This window comes from Meles meles, chromosome 7 (genome assembly GCF_922984935.1).
Source record: "Meles meles chromosome 7, mMelMel3.1 paternal haplotype, whole genome shotgun sequence".
In the NCBI taxonomy this organism is placed as follows: Eukaryota; Metazoa; Chordata; class Mammalia; order Carnivora; family Mustelidae; genus Meles; species Meles meles.
Genome location: NC_060072.1, coordinates 20,307,853 through 20,323,352, shown reverse-complemented (window position 1 = coordinate 20,323,352; position 15,500 = coordinate 20,307,853). Strand labels below are relative to the sequence as shown.

Below are 15,500 nucleotides of genomic sequence, written 5' to 3'. Positions count from 1 at the left end.
TCCTGGGATCGAGCCCCACATTGGGCTCTCTACTCAGTGGGGTGCCTTCTTCCCCCTCTGTCTCTGCCTGCCTCTCTTCCTACTTGTGATCTCTCTCTCTCTGTCAAATAAAAAAAAATAAAATCTTTTTTAAAATGGAGGGAGAGTAAAGATATAGAGAATAAAGATATAGAGCTTCAGAATGTGATGAAAATAATTATCAACTTAGACTATTAGTTGTTATAGGTTAGCCTTGATTAACCACAAAGCAAAAACCTACAGTAGAGATACAAAAGAGAAAGGAATCTAAGCCCACCACTAAAGAAAGCCATCAAATCATCAAGGGAGAGAGGAAGAAAAAAAATAAACAGGAACTACAAAACAGCCAGAAAGTAATTTAAAAATGGCAGTAGGTACATACCTGTCAGTAACTACGTTAAATAAAAACAAAATAAATTCTTCAGTCAGAAGACATGGAGTGGCTGAATGTATAAAAAATCAAGACTGATCTATTTGTTACCTATGAGACTCACTTCTGATGTAAGGATATAAATAGACTGAAAGTTAAGGAATTGAAAAAGATACTCCATGCAAATAAAAACCTAGGAAAGCTGAGATACCTATATTGTTTCCTTTAAAATATAGACTTTTTAAAGAAAAGAATATAATAGACAAGATCATTATATAATAATAAAGAGGTCAGTCAATCCAACAAGATTTCTAACATACCCAACACAGGGGCACCTGGTATATAAAACAAATATTAATAGATCTAAGGGAGAAATAGATAGCAATACACTAATAGTAGAGAACTTTAATACCCCACATACATCAATGAATAAATCACCCAGACAGAAATTCAATAAAATAACATTGGTCTATACAGCATGTTATAGATTTATACAGAACATTTCATCCAAAGGCATCAGAATACATACTTCTCAAGTGCACATAAAACATTCTCCAGAATACAAATCAAAACCACATAAGATAACACTTCACACCAGTCAGAAAAGCCAAAAATCAACAAGTCAGGAAACAACAAATGTTAGCAAGGATGTGGAGAAAGGGGAACTTTCTGACACTGTTGGTGGGAAGGCAAGTTGGTGCAGCCACTCTGGAAAACCATATGGAGGTTCCTCAAAACGTAAGAAATATAGCTACCCTACAATCCAGCAGTTGATCTACTAAGTATTTACCCAAAGGATACAAACATAGTAATTTGAGGAGAACCTACACCCCAGTGTTTATAGCCTCAATGTCCACAATAGCCAAACTATGGAAAAAGCCCAGATGTCCATCAACAGATGAATGGATAAAGAAAACGTGGTGTATATATATATGTATATACACATACATACATACATACATACATACACACACAGTGGAATTTTTCTCAGCCATCAAAAAATGAAATCTTACCACTTGCAACAATGTAGATGGAACTAGAGGGTATTATGCTAAGTAAAATAAATGAATCAGAAAGACAACTATATGATCTCAAATGTGGAATTTAAGAAACAAAAGAGGATCATTGGAGAAGGGGGGTGGAATAAAAGAAGATGAAATCAGAGAGGGAAAGAGACTCCTAACTATAGGAAACAAACTGAGGATTGCTGGTGGAGGGGAAAAGGGGGGGATAGGGTAACTGGGTGATGGACATTAAGGAGGGCACTTGATATAATGACCACTGGGTGTTATATGCAACTGATTAATCACTAAACTCTGACTTTGAAACTAAAATACATTGTTAATTATATTGAATTTAAATTAAAAAGAAACATTCTCAAGGATAGATCATTAAAACAAATCTTAATAAATTTAAGATGGAAATCACATGAAACATCTTTTCTGACTCTGGTGGTATAAAATGAGAAATTACAAAAAGAAAACTGGAAAGATTCACAAGTTTGTGGAGATTAAACATATTACTGAACATCTAGTGGGTGAAAAGGTAAGTAAGACATAGCTTGAGACATTTGGAAATAGAAATACAGCATAACAAAACATATAGGATAAAGGAGTCCTAAGAGGGGAGTTCATAGCAATAAATGTTTACCTCAAGAAACAAGAAAAATCTCAACCTAACTTTATAGCTCAAGGAACAAGAATAAACAAAAAGAACAAATGAAGTTAGTAGAAGGAAAAAAGTAACAAAGATCAGAGCAGAAATAAGACTAAAAACAAATAGAAAAGATCAATGAAACTAGGAGGTGGTTCTTTGAAAAGATAAATAAATTGACAAACCTTTAGCTAGACTCCCCAAGAAAACAAAATTCAGATGAATGAGAAATGAAAGAAGATGCTTTGTAACTGACACCACAGAAGAACAAAGGATCGTAAAAGACCAATGGACAATTATATACCAACCTAGAAGAGTGGATAGATTCCTTGAAACATACAAATTACAAAGACCAAATCAGGAAGAAACAGGGAATTGGAACATACCAATTACTAGTAAAGAAATTGAATCGGTAATCAAAAACCTCCCAACAGGTGCTCCTGGTGGCTCAGTCGGTTAAGCCTCTGACTCTTGATTTCCACTCAGGGCATGATCTCAGAGATGAATCTCAAGTGGGCCTCCGAACTGGGCATGGAATTTGCTTAAGATTTTCTCTCTCCTTCTGCCCCTCCCTTTCTAAACGGACAAATAAAAACTCCCAAGAAACCAAAGTCCAGGACCAGACAGCTTCACTGGTGGGTTCTACTACCACACATTCAAAGAATTGATACCAATTCTTCTCAGAATCTTCCAAATAATAGGAGTGAATACCTTCAAACTCATTTTACATTACCCTAACTCCAAAACCAGACAAAGACACCACAAGAAAAAAAAAATCGCAGGCTAACATCCTTGGTGATGTTACTTACAAGAGTAAGGATGAATCTTAGTAGCATGGTCGTAAAAGAAAAAAGAAAAAAGCAAGCTTCAGAAGACTATGTACAGTATAAGATCCTTTCTAGAAAGTTCAAAACCAAAACTAAACAGTATATTCAGACAAATGAATATTGATACAAACTTTTCTTAATAATAACAATGAAATTCAGAATAAGGAAAGCAAGGGGATGAGGAGAATGGGGGTAAGGTATAAATTCCTGATAAGGTTTTAATTCTTGTGTTACATGGTAGATATATGAGAGTTCATCATATTAAGTATTAAATAAATATAAAAGTTTGAGAAAAGAACATGAATGGATCAATGAGATTTATTTAAAAAGATTAAATATGATTAGGCCAATTCTGTGTACCTGAGGTTGAAAATTATGTTATATGGAAATGCAAAGGATAAAGAATAGTCACAATGCTTTTGAAAAATAAAGTGGAGATTTATCTTACATTAGAATTAGTATAAAATTATAATAATCAGTATAGTGGTATCACTGGATCAGATAAATGGAAAATGGAATAGTTTCGCGAACTTAAAAATTGCACATTTAAGATATAATCACAAAATAACACATACAATATGATTTCCTTTATATAGAGTTCAAAGCAGACAAAACTAAGCACTGTTTTATTCAAGAACACCTGTGTAAGTAGTGTAACTATAGAGAAAAGCAGAAAATTAAATAGCAGTTAACTTTCTGAGTGTCTGGGATTGCTAGTGAGGCATTTCTAAGTTATTGACTCCTGTTAATATGGTTAAGACACATGTTCTGTGTCTTAACTTGGATGGCGGTTATGTGACGTTCACTATCATTCTTTTTTCTTTTTTTATCTTTCTTTTCAAAGATTTTATTTATTTATTTGACAGAGAGCGAGATCACAAGTAGACAGAGAGGCAGGCAGAGAGAAGGGGAAGCAGGCTCCCTGCTGAGCAGACAGCCTGATGTGGGGCTCAATCCCAGGACCCTGGGATCATGACCTGAGCTGAAGGCAGAGGCTTAACCCACTGAGCCACCCAGGTGCCCCTCATTCTTTTAAATGTATATATACTTTCTCACTTTTAAAAATAGGAGTAAATTAACTATACCTGGCACTGGAAAATATGTATATATTTGCAAACCAATAATCCATTTCTTGAGAAACAAAAGCTGCTTTAGAGAATCCACTAGCTTAAGTGGGAATACCCTGACTTTCCCACATGTAAAATTGAAGTCAAGAAATTATAAGTGTTACTTTGTGAAAACAAGTCTGACTTTCTTGAAAAAAAAAATTCTCCAAACATTAATGCCACTGGACCACTTAGTTTCTTTGAAGATATTAAATGAAGATTAGAGAAGTAGCACATTGATTCACTTAGCTTTGAAACTTAGCTTTCTGTCTGTTTCTACAGCAGCACCAGAGAATTGTTTTCTTTGCATAAATAAATAAATAGCACCGCATCAAAATAAATATTTGGCATTTGGCAAATAAATAGTACTGCATCAAAAACAGAGAGGAGCACAAATAACATCTGAGCACCTCTCAGACCTCTGCCTCGTTGGAAAGGCCAGTGGGATCAGGGGTAGGCTGGAAGCATTCATCTGAAAACTCAAAGAAGAAATGGGAGAGTTCAAAATTTTAGCACCTGGTGAGATGGAGAGAACATAATTGTGTTACTAGAGAAAACCAATGTCCAGAGAAACTTCATGAATTACCTACGATCATAAAATGAGGCAAATACAGTTTCAGTGTGCTTTCCAGTGCATAGTTCTGGAGAGAACTGAGGGCAGTGAAACAGATGATAGCCAAACTCATTAGCACACTGCAATTTAATTGTATTAGGGTAGCAGTGAGGAGTCTTCTAAAGAGAAACTTGACTTTTTGATACAATGGCTTAAGAGAGGAGGAAGGCCAGAAACCTGCTGCTTCTGAAAACTGAAACTTCTTAAAAATTTCATAGATTCTGGGACGCCTGGGTGGCTCAGTGGGTTAAGCCGCTGCCTTCGGCTCGGGTCATGATCCCAGGGTCCTGGGATCGAGTCCCGCATGGTCTCCTTGCTCGGCAGGGAGCCTGCTTCTCTCTCCACCTCTGCCTGCCTGTGTGCTCTCTCTCTCTCTCCTTCTCTCTGACAAATAAATAAAATTTAAAAAAAAATTTCATAGATTCTGAGAATAAGAATCAGAAGTGCCAACGTAGACACATTGCATCCTTTTGTGCACAAATTAGCAGAGCTCTGTGGCAGATCCACAAATGGTTGCATACTATACAGAAGTTGAACCAATAGATGCATATTCTCAACCACTGGATCTCTGTATAGAAATTATCTGATATTGCCATCTCACTGTAGCCAACAATGTAAGTGCTTTCTAAATATTAATAGTGTGTATTGCAAGGAGCATTGGGTGTGGTGCATAAACAATGAATTCTAGTACACTGAAAAGCAATTTAAAAAATACAAATTTTTTAAAAAGACAATGTACATTTCATGCAATCTGTAGTTAAAAACTCAAAATAAACATGGAGCACTGGGTGTTGTGCAAAAACAATAAATACTGTTATGCTGAAAAAAATAATTAATATTCAAATAAAAAAAAGAAAAAGAAAAAGAAAAGTTACAAAAACAAAACTGCTAATTGGCGGTAGAAGAAAAAAGTTTTTTTAGGTTTTTTTCTCTTTTTACTGAAATATAGCTGACATAGGAAAAAAAGTTTTTAATTACCATTTTATTTCTTAATAAATGAAATCTATTTTTTCACCTAAAAAAATGTGTTTTACCTTCAAAAAAGTGTTAATTTTTAAAATATTTATAAAAATCCGTTAATTAAAATGTAAGATCACCACCGAAAAACAAGTGTTTTCTTCATTTTTGCATATTTCAGTAGTCCTCACTTATCTGTGGGAGATACATTCCAAGGCCCCAAGTGGACGCTTGCAACTGTGGGTGGTACCAAATCGTATATATGCTATGTTTTTCCTATACATACTTACATAATAAAGTTTAATTTATAAATTAGCAACAATAATATAACAATTATAACAATATACTATAAGAAAAGTTATGTGGTATCTCTCTCAAAATATCTTCTAGTACTGTACTCACCCTTCTTTTGATGATATAAGATGATAAAATTCCTACATGAAGAAATGAAGCAAGGGGAATGACATAGACATTGTGACCTAGCATTAGGCTACTATTGGCACTGTAACAATAGAAAGAGGACCATCTACCTCCTGACTGTGGTAGGGAGGGTGTGGTAACTGAAACCCCATAAAACCAAATAGCAGAATGGGGGAGCAAACTATTACTTGCATATATGTACAGTTTTATAAATAGACTCATGTTTGATACTCCCTGTCATCATTTGGTCATAAAAAGTATTTCAATCTTTTTAGTCTTCATACTTTTATTTAATGAGTGTTTATATTTGATATGTAAATGAATTCATTTATTTGCTACAGATTTGTAGCAGAAATTTCAGAATGTTATGTTCATATTGTGTCTTTGGAAACAATCAAGGGAAAAACCATGATTTTCCACCCAGTGAATTTAGGTGGGATCTGAGGAGGAAGAGATTTACTAACATTCTTCAAATGAAAAGCTGAACAAGGTCTAAGAAGCGAAGAGATGGGGCAGTCACAATGAAGGGCAAAAGAGCAGAGTTGAGGCATTAATAGGAAAGGAGCAGTATGTTCCAAAAGTAATCTTGTTTCAATAAATGCTGTCATGTAAAAAAAAAAACTTTAAGGAATTAATGAGGGTAACTGTTGAAACAATTTTTATAATTTTTTTTATAAATACAATAAATAATAATAAAAGGCATACTATCATTTTTCTTCTAGAATGTTTGCTCAGACTACATTTGAAATATAGGTAGCTAAAGAAACACAGGAATGACATTTGTTATCTTAATTGCAGAAAGCACAGTTACTGATTCTTGTGCTCTGCTAAAGGTTAAAAAAAATTAAAAAAAGAATAGTTCATGCAGACTTTTAGTCGTGAGTAGTTTGGACCTTCCTTTGACAGGAACCACTTATATAACCATATATTAGAATAAAAGTGTTCTAGACAATTACGTAATCCTCATCATTACAGAGGGAACCAATGGCTTGAAGGCACTAATAGATTAATTCTTACTTTCAGCAGATATGCACTATAAATATAATTTTAATGACAAAATAGATAATTATTATATACCATAAGCATCAATGATAATTAAGATGATTATTGTGATGATAATAGTGACAGCTCATTTCTATAGTCCTTAGTACTTTCTAAAGATGCTCTGCACAGGACAAAAATTGACATACTGGCCAATGGACTAGGATAAACAGCCCAGAAATAAATGCACACTTACATGGTCAATTAATCTGTGAAAAAAGGAGGCAATCGACAAAAGACAGTCTTTTAAACAGATGATATTGGGAAACATTCAGTTATAAAACTGGACAGCTACATGCAAAAGAATGAAACTGGACCACTTTCTTAACCATATGAAAAAATAAAGTCAGAATGGATTAAAGACTTAAATGCGAATCCTGAAACCATATAACTCTTAGGAAAAAAACATGGACAATAATCTCTTGGACATCAGCCACAGCAAAATATTTATGGATATGTGTTCTCAAGCAAGGGAAATAAAACCAAAAATAAACTACTAAGACTACATTGAAATAAACACCTTTGGCACAGCAAAGGAAATCATCAATAAAACAAAATGGTATCCTGTAAATGGGAGTAGATATTTGCAATAGATCTGATAAGGGGTTTATATCCAAAATATATAAATAACATCAAAAAAGAAATGATCAGTTTAAAAAATAGAGTGAGTAGACATCTTCCCAAAGAAAACATACAGATGGCTAACAGACACATAAAAAGGTGCTCAACATCACTATCAGGGAAATGCAAATCAAAACCACAAAGAGATATCACTTCACACCAGCCAGAATGGCTAGTATCAAAAAGACAAGAAATAAGTGTTGGCGAGGATGTGGAGAGAAGGGAATCCTTGTGCACTATTAGTGGGAATGTAAATTGGTGTAACCACTGTGGAAGACATTATAGAGGTTCCTCAAAACATTAGAAATACTGTGCAATCCAATAATTCTACTACTGAGTATTTGCCCAAAGAAAATGAGAACAAAAATTCAAAAAGATACATGTGCCCTTATGTTTACTGAAGCATTATTATAATAGGTAAGGTATGGAAGCAACCTAAATGTCTGCTGATAGATCAATGGATAAAGAAGTGGTAGTTTACATGCATGCAATGAAATATTACTCAGCCATTAAAAAGAATGAGATCTTGACATTTGTGACAATATGGAAGGACCTAGAGAGTATTATAAGTGAATAACTCAGAGAAAAACAAATACTATATTATTTTCACTTATGTGTGGAATCTAAAAAACAAATCAAATGAACTCTTAAACACAGAGAACAAAGTGGTGATTGTCAGAGTGGAGGTAGGTAGGGGAATAGGCTAAATAGATAATGGAGATTGCAGACCTCCAGTTATGAAATAAGTCCCAGGATGAAAAGTACAGTATAAGGAATATAGTCAATACTGTAATAATGTTGTATTGATGACAGATGGAGGCTATACTTATTGTGATGAATATTAATGTTTAAATTTTGTCAAAGCAATGTTTTCTGTACCTGAAACCAATATAACATCATATGTCAATTATACATAATTTAAAAAGAGATACTCCACATAGGAGTTGTCTTGTATCCTCATATACAAATTAGTGCCGACTCTGATGTTAGGTACTGTCTTACATGAGAGCCTGTATAATCATAACTTTTCCTCAGAGAAGGGAATTTGGTATGTTTACACACAGAACTGTTAGAAGAATTAGCATCTCCAGACCTTTCCACATTTCTGGGGCTAATGAAAAGAACACTGGATTTAAGACATGTGAAAACTCTATGAGAGTCATTTTTCAATTTTCCTACCTGTGATAATAGTAATGATAGTGGTAAAGATAAAATGGAGTCAAATGAATTTAAGTTCCTAGGACAGGTGCCTGGTTCCTAATAGGAACAAGGTATCTCACAAATGTTTATGGAACTTGATGCCGACCCAAAAGTTATAGTTGGAGCACATATTAGGAAGGCCTCCTCAGTGGCAAGTGGCAGAAATCCAGTATAAATGGACTTAGAAAGAAATTCACTTGTTCAGGTAACTGGGAAGTTGGCAGGATAACTACACAAGTAATGGCTGGTCTCAAGCCTCCAGCTCTGTCAGCAAGACAGTGCCTCTCTGCTAGCTGTGTTGTTCGAATGACTTCCTTCACAAGCAAGCTGTCTCCACAGTCTGTGAGAACCTGCAGCAGCTCCAGGATTTTACCTTCTGTGGACTTGTTATAATTTAATAAATGGTCATTCTAGGAGAAGTCCTGGTGAGGATTCCCACCAATCAGGTCTGACTTATCTTTTGAACTGGGGTCAGGGGTCGGGGGTGAACCCTGCCTAACCCACATGGATAATTCCCCAGAGAAGAGAGATTCTTTTACCAGAAGAAGAAAAGATGGACAAGTGACAGATAGGGATAGAGATAGACAGTCTGGGATAGAGAAACTTTTTGAACTATCTATAATGAATGAGAGCTACATAGTGGGAATTGAGATTTGGGAGTCAGGAAAATAAGTTCGGAATATAACATTCATTCTCTTGTATATTTATAGATACCGAGACTACCGTGACCCTCCTCATTCACTGGTGCCCTATGGCTACACACTGCAGTTTTGGCATGTCCTAGCAGCTCGATTGGCTTTTATCATTGTGTTTGAGGTATGTTCTCTTAACCAATTCCTTTGCCATAATTAAGTAACTAAGAGTAATGCATAAATGTAAGTGTGAGAACTCTCAATGTGATTATGTATGTCCAGAAGTATTATAGTGATTTTATATAGCCTCTTTAAAAAGTCTTTTTCTTCCCCTTGAGTTGTCTAAGAAACAATTGAAAGTCTATTATTGATTGTTTATGGATAGGTCACAAATCATCAGTCCTAATGTTCTAGGGCCATTGTTCTTCAACTTTAGGAAAACTGCAGGTTTTTCATCACTACTTCTGGAGACTCAGATACATCATGTCTATACTTTGCTTTCCACAAGCCCTCCAAGGTGATTTTTTCTTATGTAGATGTTAAAGGACTATAGTTTGGAAAACATTGAACTGGATCTTGTACAAACGGTAGCCTCTGGTTGTGTGTCATCACAACATTACTCACACTCAGGACAAAAATAAGTATTATCTTAGACTCAAAACTGACTTTTAATCTACCTAACAATTACTTATATTATATGTCAGTAAAAATATATCGTCTATTTTTAATCTTTAAGAAAATTGCTACTAGAAATCATTTGCGTTTCTATGACTGTACTTATAAATGGACATTCCATCTCCTGTCACATATATTAAAGTCAGATTAATGCAAACCAGGACTACTTCTTGGCTTGGACTGGACATTTCCTATACCTCTTCTTCCATCATTTTCCCCTTCATTCCAGGTAACCAGGAGAAGACAAGTTGTTCTTCCCTGGGAATTCACTTTCTTAATACTCTAGAATTATGAGAGCATTTAAATGATCTTCTAGTACTTTACTGGTCATCATATAGACAAACAGAAATGACAGTGTTTCTAGAGTTTCAGCTTTAAGTAAGTCAGATAAATAATTTGTGGCAGTTTACCTGAAAAAAAGTTTCTTCCTAAAATGATCACTTCCTTTAGGCCTACGGGTCATTTTCGTAATCAAAATTTGCAAAGCAAATTTGGCAATCTGCAAAGCATTTTGAAATGTTTTCTTATAATTGTCCACCATAATGGCCATTTTAGACATGAGCAAATTGAAGCTCAGAGTGATTTATTCCCAGGTAAAGCATACACCTCTTCAGTAATAAAAGCTACAGAGCCAGGATTCAATCCTGGGTTTCCTGACTCCATGGTATAGGTACTTCTGGCTCACCTTTACATTCTCTGACCACTCCTTCTCTGCATTCTTCCTGATTCCTTTTTTCATTCCCTGTGAAGTGTTATCAGACCAATTTTAGTCTTCTCCTATCCCTGTGATCATCTTTCCTCACATACCTCCCCTGGCCTCCTTCCACTCTCCAGTCACTCAAGAAGCTCCACATCCCTGGAGTGAGAGGAGTTCTTGCACCAAATTCCAGAGCTCTTTCCAGCTAAGGATGGTCAATAGAGCTAACTTACTGTATTCTCCTTTATGTTTTTAGCATCTCGTGTTTTGTATAAAGCACCTCATTTCATATCTGATCCCAGACCTCCCAAAAGATCTAAGGGATCGAATGAGAAGAGAGAAGTACTTGATTCAGGAGATGATGTATGAAGCAGAACTGGAACGTCTCCAAAAGGAACGAAAGGAGAGGAAGAAAAATGGAAAAGCACACCACAATGAGTGGCCATGACCAGGTAGGTGAGAAGTGTTCTCATGGTCTAAAACCTCTCCTTGGGCTGAAGGAGGTACTTTAAACTTCCTGAGTCAAAGCTTGTCATGTCCTACTGATAGAAATCAAACTCCTTAGAAGATTCCCAAACCACCTGTTTCTAAATTGCACATTTTAACTTTATCTTCCCTTTGCACATAATTCCTGCAACTCTTCTTTACCTTCGTGCCACTCTTGGTCTGGCAATCAAGGTCTTTAGGAATTGGCCTCAGTGTTCCTGAAATAAATCTGCCTCTCACCCTTCCACTCCAGTCTGGAGATTCTCTTTAAACGGAAAGAAGAGTCATGTTGCCTTGGGGATGGAAAGTCACCTTTTTATCTGACCCAAGATGGCCTTCCCTTCATCACCCATTTATTGTTTCCTACTGGGTTGGTCCATGTCACACCATACCCTCTAAGTTTTCCCCAGACTTATCAGCCCACTGAGTCTCACTTCTTATAAACTTCTCTGGTTATTTCATCTGTGTTACACATATTGACACATATATGGATCTGTATTGTTAATTTATTATTTTATGATCATAAAATTTTATGATCAGGCTTGCCCAGCCCAATTTTAAGCATTTTTAGGAACGTCCTTATGGATGGTAATTTTATTCTTTCAACTAGTTAGCATAGGGTTAAGTACATGGCACACTTTAAACATAATTCAGTTGATAAAGGTTTGGTGGATTAAGGCTAAAAACATTGTAAGAAACTTTCATAATGTTCCCACATATCTTATCAGAAAGTTTTTCTGAAACCTCTCTGACAATTCTATTAGCTGTGTGTCCTTGGGCAAGTCAGCTAACCTCTGGACTTCTGTTTCTTCAGTGATGAAATGATTAGATGACCTCTCTTTTTTGGTATTCTGCGCATCTAATACAAAAGCATTTCTTTTGCCTTCCTCACCCATCATTCCTCTGTCTCCACTCGTTTGAAAACTAACTTTGAAATCATTGTTCAAAATTTGGTTTCCAAAAGAAAAATGAGGTATACAAGGGGGGAAACGTTATGTTTTTCACTTTTTGTATTGGTTAAGATGTAGCAGTTATCTGCAGAGATGTTAGTGAATTTATGTCACCCCAGATCTGTGTTAAGAGTGCGGAAGGCTATTATGAGTTGGATATGAAGGTAGACTTGGAGGAAATCACCCAAACCCCAGACCCACAGGTATTATAGTGGTATATAGATATTGAACAATTCTCTAACCCTCAATTCCAAAGTAGGCCTTGGTTTCACTTAAAGTCAAGACATTTTTTGCAACATAATAATTTTGTCATTTCCCAAATTTACCATTTGGCTCTGTGATTTGGGGAAAAATGCTTAATTTTTCTAAGACTTCTTGTTTGGCAGAGCTGATATGCAGTTCAAATAAGGCAATGTATGTGAGACACATATTAAACAATAAAGTGCTATAGAATACTGTAGGGGATTTGTATAATTAAGCATTTTGTTGTAGTCTGCCAGATTCTAGATCTTGTTTTTCCATTCTCTATCTGTAGGACCTGGAATGGAATATTCATGTGGATTCGATTTCCACATTTGTAAAAGTAAAGTAGTTGGACTGAACAATACTTTAAGAGCCTATCCAGCTTTAATATTCTGAATCCTAGAATTTGTTCCAAGCCCCTGGTCCTGATACCCATTCAGATCACCTCTTCTGTGGCTCTGGTCAGCCGTCAGAGGAGAAAGACTGTCCCAGATGGCTTTGTTTGGGGGTAGGAGGCAGACATTAGTGAAGAACATTGTTCTAGGAGCTCCAGTGGCTAGAGACCAGGCTGAAGCAATGACATTACCTACACCCAAGGGCTGCACTGCTCTGTAGGGCTGGTAACCAACTGGGAGCTTCTTTTAGCTTTATCACAATGGCTGCTCTCTCCCCAGAGGCCATTTCTAATTTTTGCTTGAAAGCATAGTGTTTATCTGTCTGACTCTATGCCTGCAACAGTTGGCAGGATGTCACTTTGCTTCAGACTGCCTTTCTGACTCAGTCTGTTTATCTGTAAAGCAGACATAATAATGTTTGTACCATATCTGACTCGGTTTGGGGTTACAAATTCTTTAAATGCTTTTGACACATAGTCAGGCACTGTGTTTTTAAGCCATCATGTGTACATAGGGTTTTAATGCCTTCTTTTCTCTTTCTAGGTAATAGTTTATTTTCAAACCAAGGACCTGAATTCTGTTTACTTCTCCCAGCTGTGCAAAAGCACATTCAAGTGAATGACTAAAACGCAGCCGCAGTGCATGTCGCAGACACTGACAGCAGCAGGGGGGTCAGCACCCTAAAGGACTACTGGGAAATCATGCTGCTGTGAAATCACATTGCAGCACACAGTTGCTATCTATCCATAGACCATTCTTGACCAAGCAAGCATGCACATCATGGGCAGTTACATTCTCAAGTTTTTAAAACCAAGGGGAACTTGTATACTGGGCCTGTTTTTCAGCCTGTTTGCTACCTTTTTTGCATTCTACCCCATGTGAATTTTACAGACACTGGGCTAATAAGGGTATTCAAACACCTGGACACATTCTTAGAATGTCATCATATGGTCCTAATTCCATGTCACCAAACAATAGAGACAAGACCCTGTTTACAACTTTTTCTTTTTTTTTTTTAATTTCAGATCTTTCTGAGGAGATTATTATATATGACATATCTATAGCTATGTGTATGGCCATAGATGTATTTCTCTGTGTACATATGTATAGTCATGTATTCTTACATATGTACATACAAATACAGAGATATATAAAGTACATAGAAATTCCTTACTTGTAAATAGCCAAAGGGTACTGACATGAATGATAAATTTTCACATTTAAATAGTCATCAACATGAAGCCATGTTTAATGCTTGTATAATGTGATGCAATAAAATTTAAAATAAATTTATGCACATGGAATATTTTCAGTTGGGTCTTCTGAAATTCTGTTGTATTTTTTCCTCATAGAACAAGAGAAATCAGAGTGGGATCTTTAAAAAATGTTTATTACTCCCACATACTCCTAAGAAATCACTTCACCCTTCAGAGAGACTATTTTTTCTAAATCCATTTTTTCCATCTTGTTTCTGTACTACCTTTTCAGAGTACGAAGCCACCTAATTAGAAATTCCATAGAAGAACATGGAAAATGCCATTGACATACTTTGTTGAAGAAATATTAAGTATAGCCAATGATAATTAATGCATTTTGATTACCTTGCTTACTAGTCTGATCTGCTACTCATAGGAAGAAGCCATTCTATCTGGGGAGGGGAAGGTTTCTAAACATGCCTCTTGTGGTAACTCTTTTTCTAGAGATAGCAGAACTTGCCCTTGAACTATGTTATCATCTTGTCTATGTCAGAGAGATGAGAGTGCTCCCATTACCATGTCTAACGAACACTGTCCTCCTTCAGATGTGTGCTCTCTTAAGCTGATTGATTCCCAAAGACCATAGATGCGTCTTTAGCTTGTATAGAAGCAGGCAGTCAGAGTGGCTTTGGGCAGGCCAGAACTTCAACCATTTCTTAGTTTTATTTTTCCATGACCTGATGTTCATAGGAGTGAAATTCTAACCCTACCAGGGCCTAAACTATAGAGAAGTACTTTATGGAAACTGAAGGCAAAAAGGCCATTGAAAGAGTTTTCTTTTCAATCTTTGGCTAAGAAGTCTGTGATATACTTCACAGCAGCCACTGGGAGAGGAACTTCTATGAAAAGTCTTAAGAGATGAAATGCAAAGAGACATTCCAATAAGACAAAACTCGCTCTACTGACTTAGCTTGTAACTTCTGTTTGCTATGCCTCTCCAAGTTCCAAACATCATGGCCCAATAAGTCCTTGAGGCAGGGAAAGCAGCAAGGGCAAAAGAAAGAATTGCAAGCCCTTCTTTGGGTTTGGAACGGGCCATGAACATTCAAAGCTAGGTAGAGGACTACCAAACACACTTGTCAGGACCAAGAAGTAAAACATTTAAGTACCACTTTCTACTGGTCTGAGCATAAACTGAACTTAAGACAGCTCTATAGCCAGAATTTTTTTCTGCCTGTGGAATTCTGCCTCTGCTATTCCAAGTGCTTCAGACAATCACAATTCCTGATATGTTTCTAGCATACAATTCTTTTCTTCCTTTCTTCCTCTTATACTCTCTCCCTCCCTTCCTCTTTCCTCCCACCATTCTGCTTGCCCACTCTTCTCTTTCTTTCTCCCAA

The 15,500-nt window shown here is 36.2% G+C and overlaps 1 protein-coding gene across 4 annotated transcripts in view; it reads left to right on the top strand.

The window, feature by feature from the left end:
- Window positions 1–14,192, top strand: part of ANO4 (anoctamin 4) — a 384,614-nt gene extending 370,422 nt beyond the window's left edge. For all 4 annotated transcript variants that reach the window (XM_046014085.1, XM_046014083.1, XM_046014084.1 and 1 more), the window contains 3 exons: window positions 9,537–9,642; window positions 11,087–11,282; window positions 13,448–14,192. In XM_046014085.1, coding sequence (XP_045870041.1) covers window positions 9,537–9,642; window positions 11,087–11,278 — 298 coding nt within the window. In that variant the 3' untranslated portion in view covers window positions 11,279–11,282; window positions 13,448–14,192. The remainder of the gene's footprint in view (window positions 1–9,536; window positions 9,643–11,086; window positions 11,283–13,447) is intronic.
- The last annotated feature ends 1,308 nt before the right edge of the window (window positions 14,193–15,500 follow it).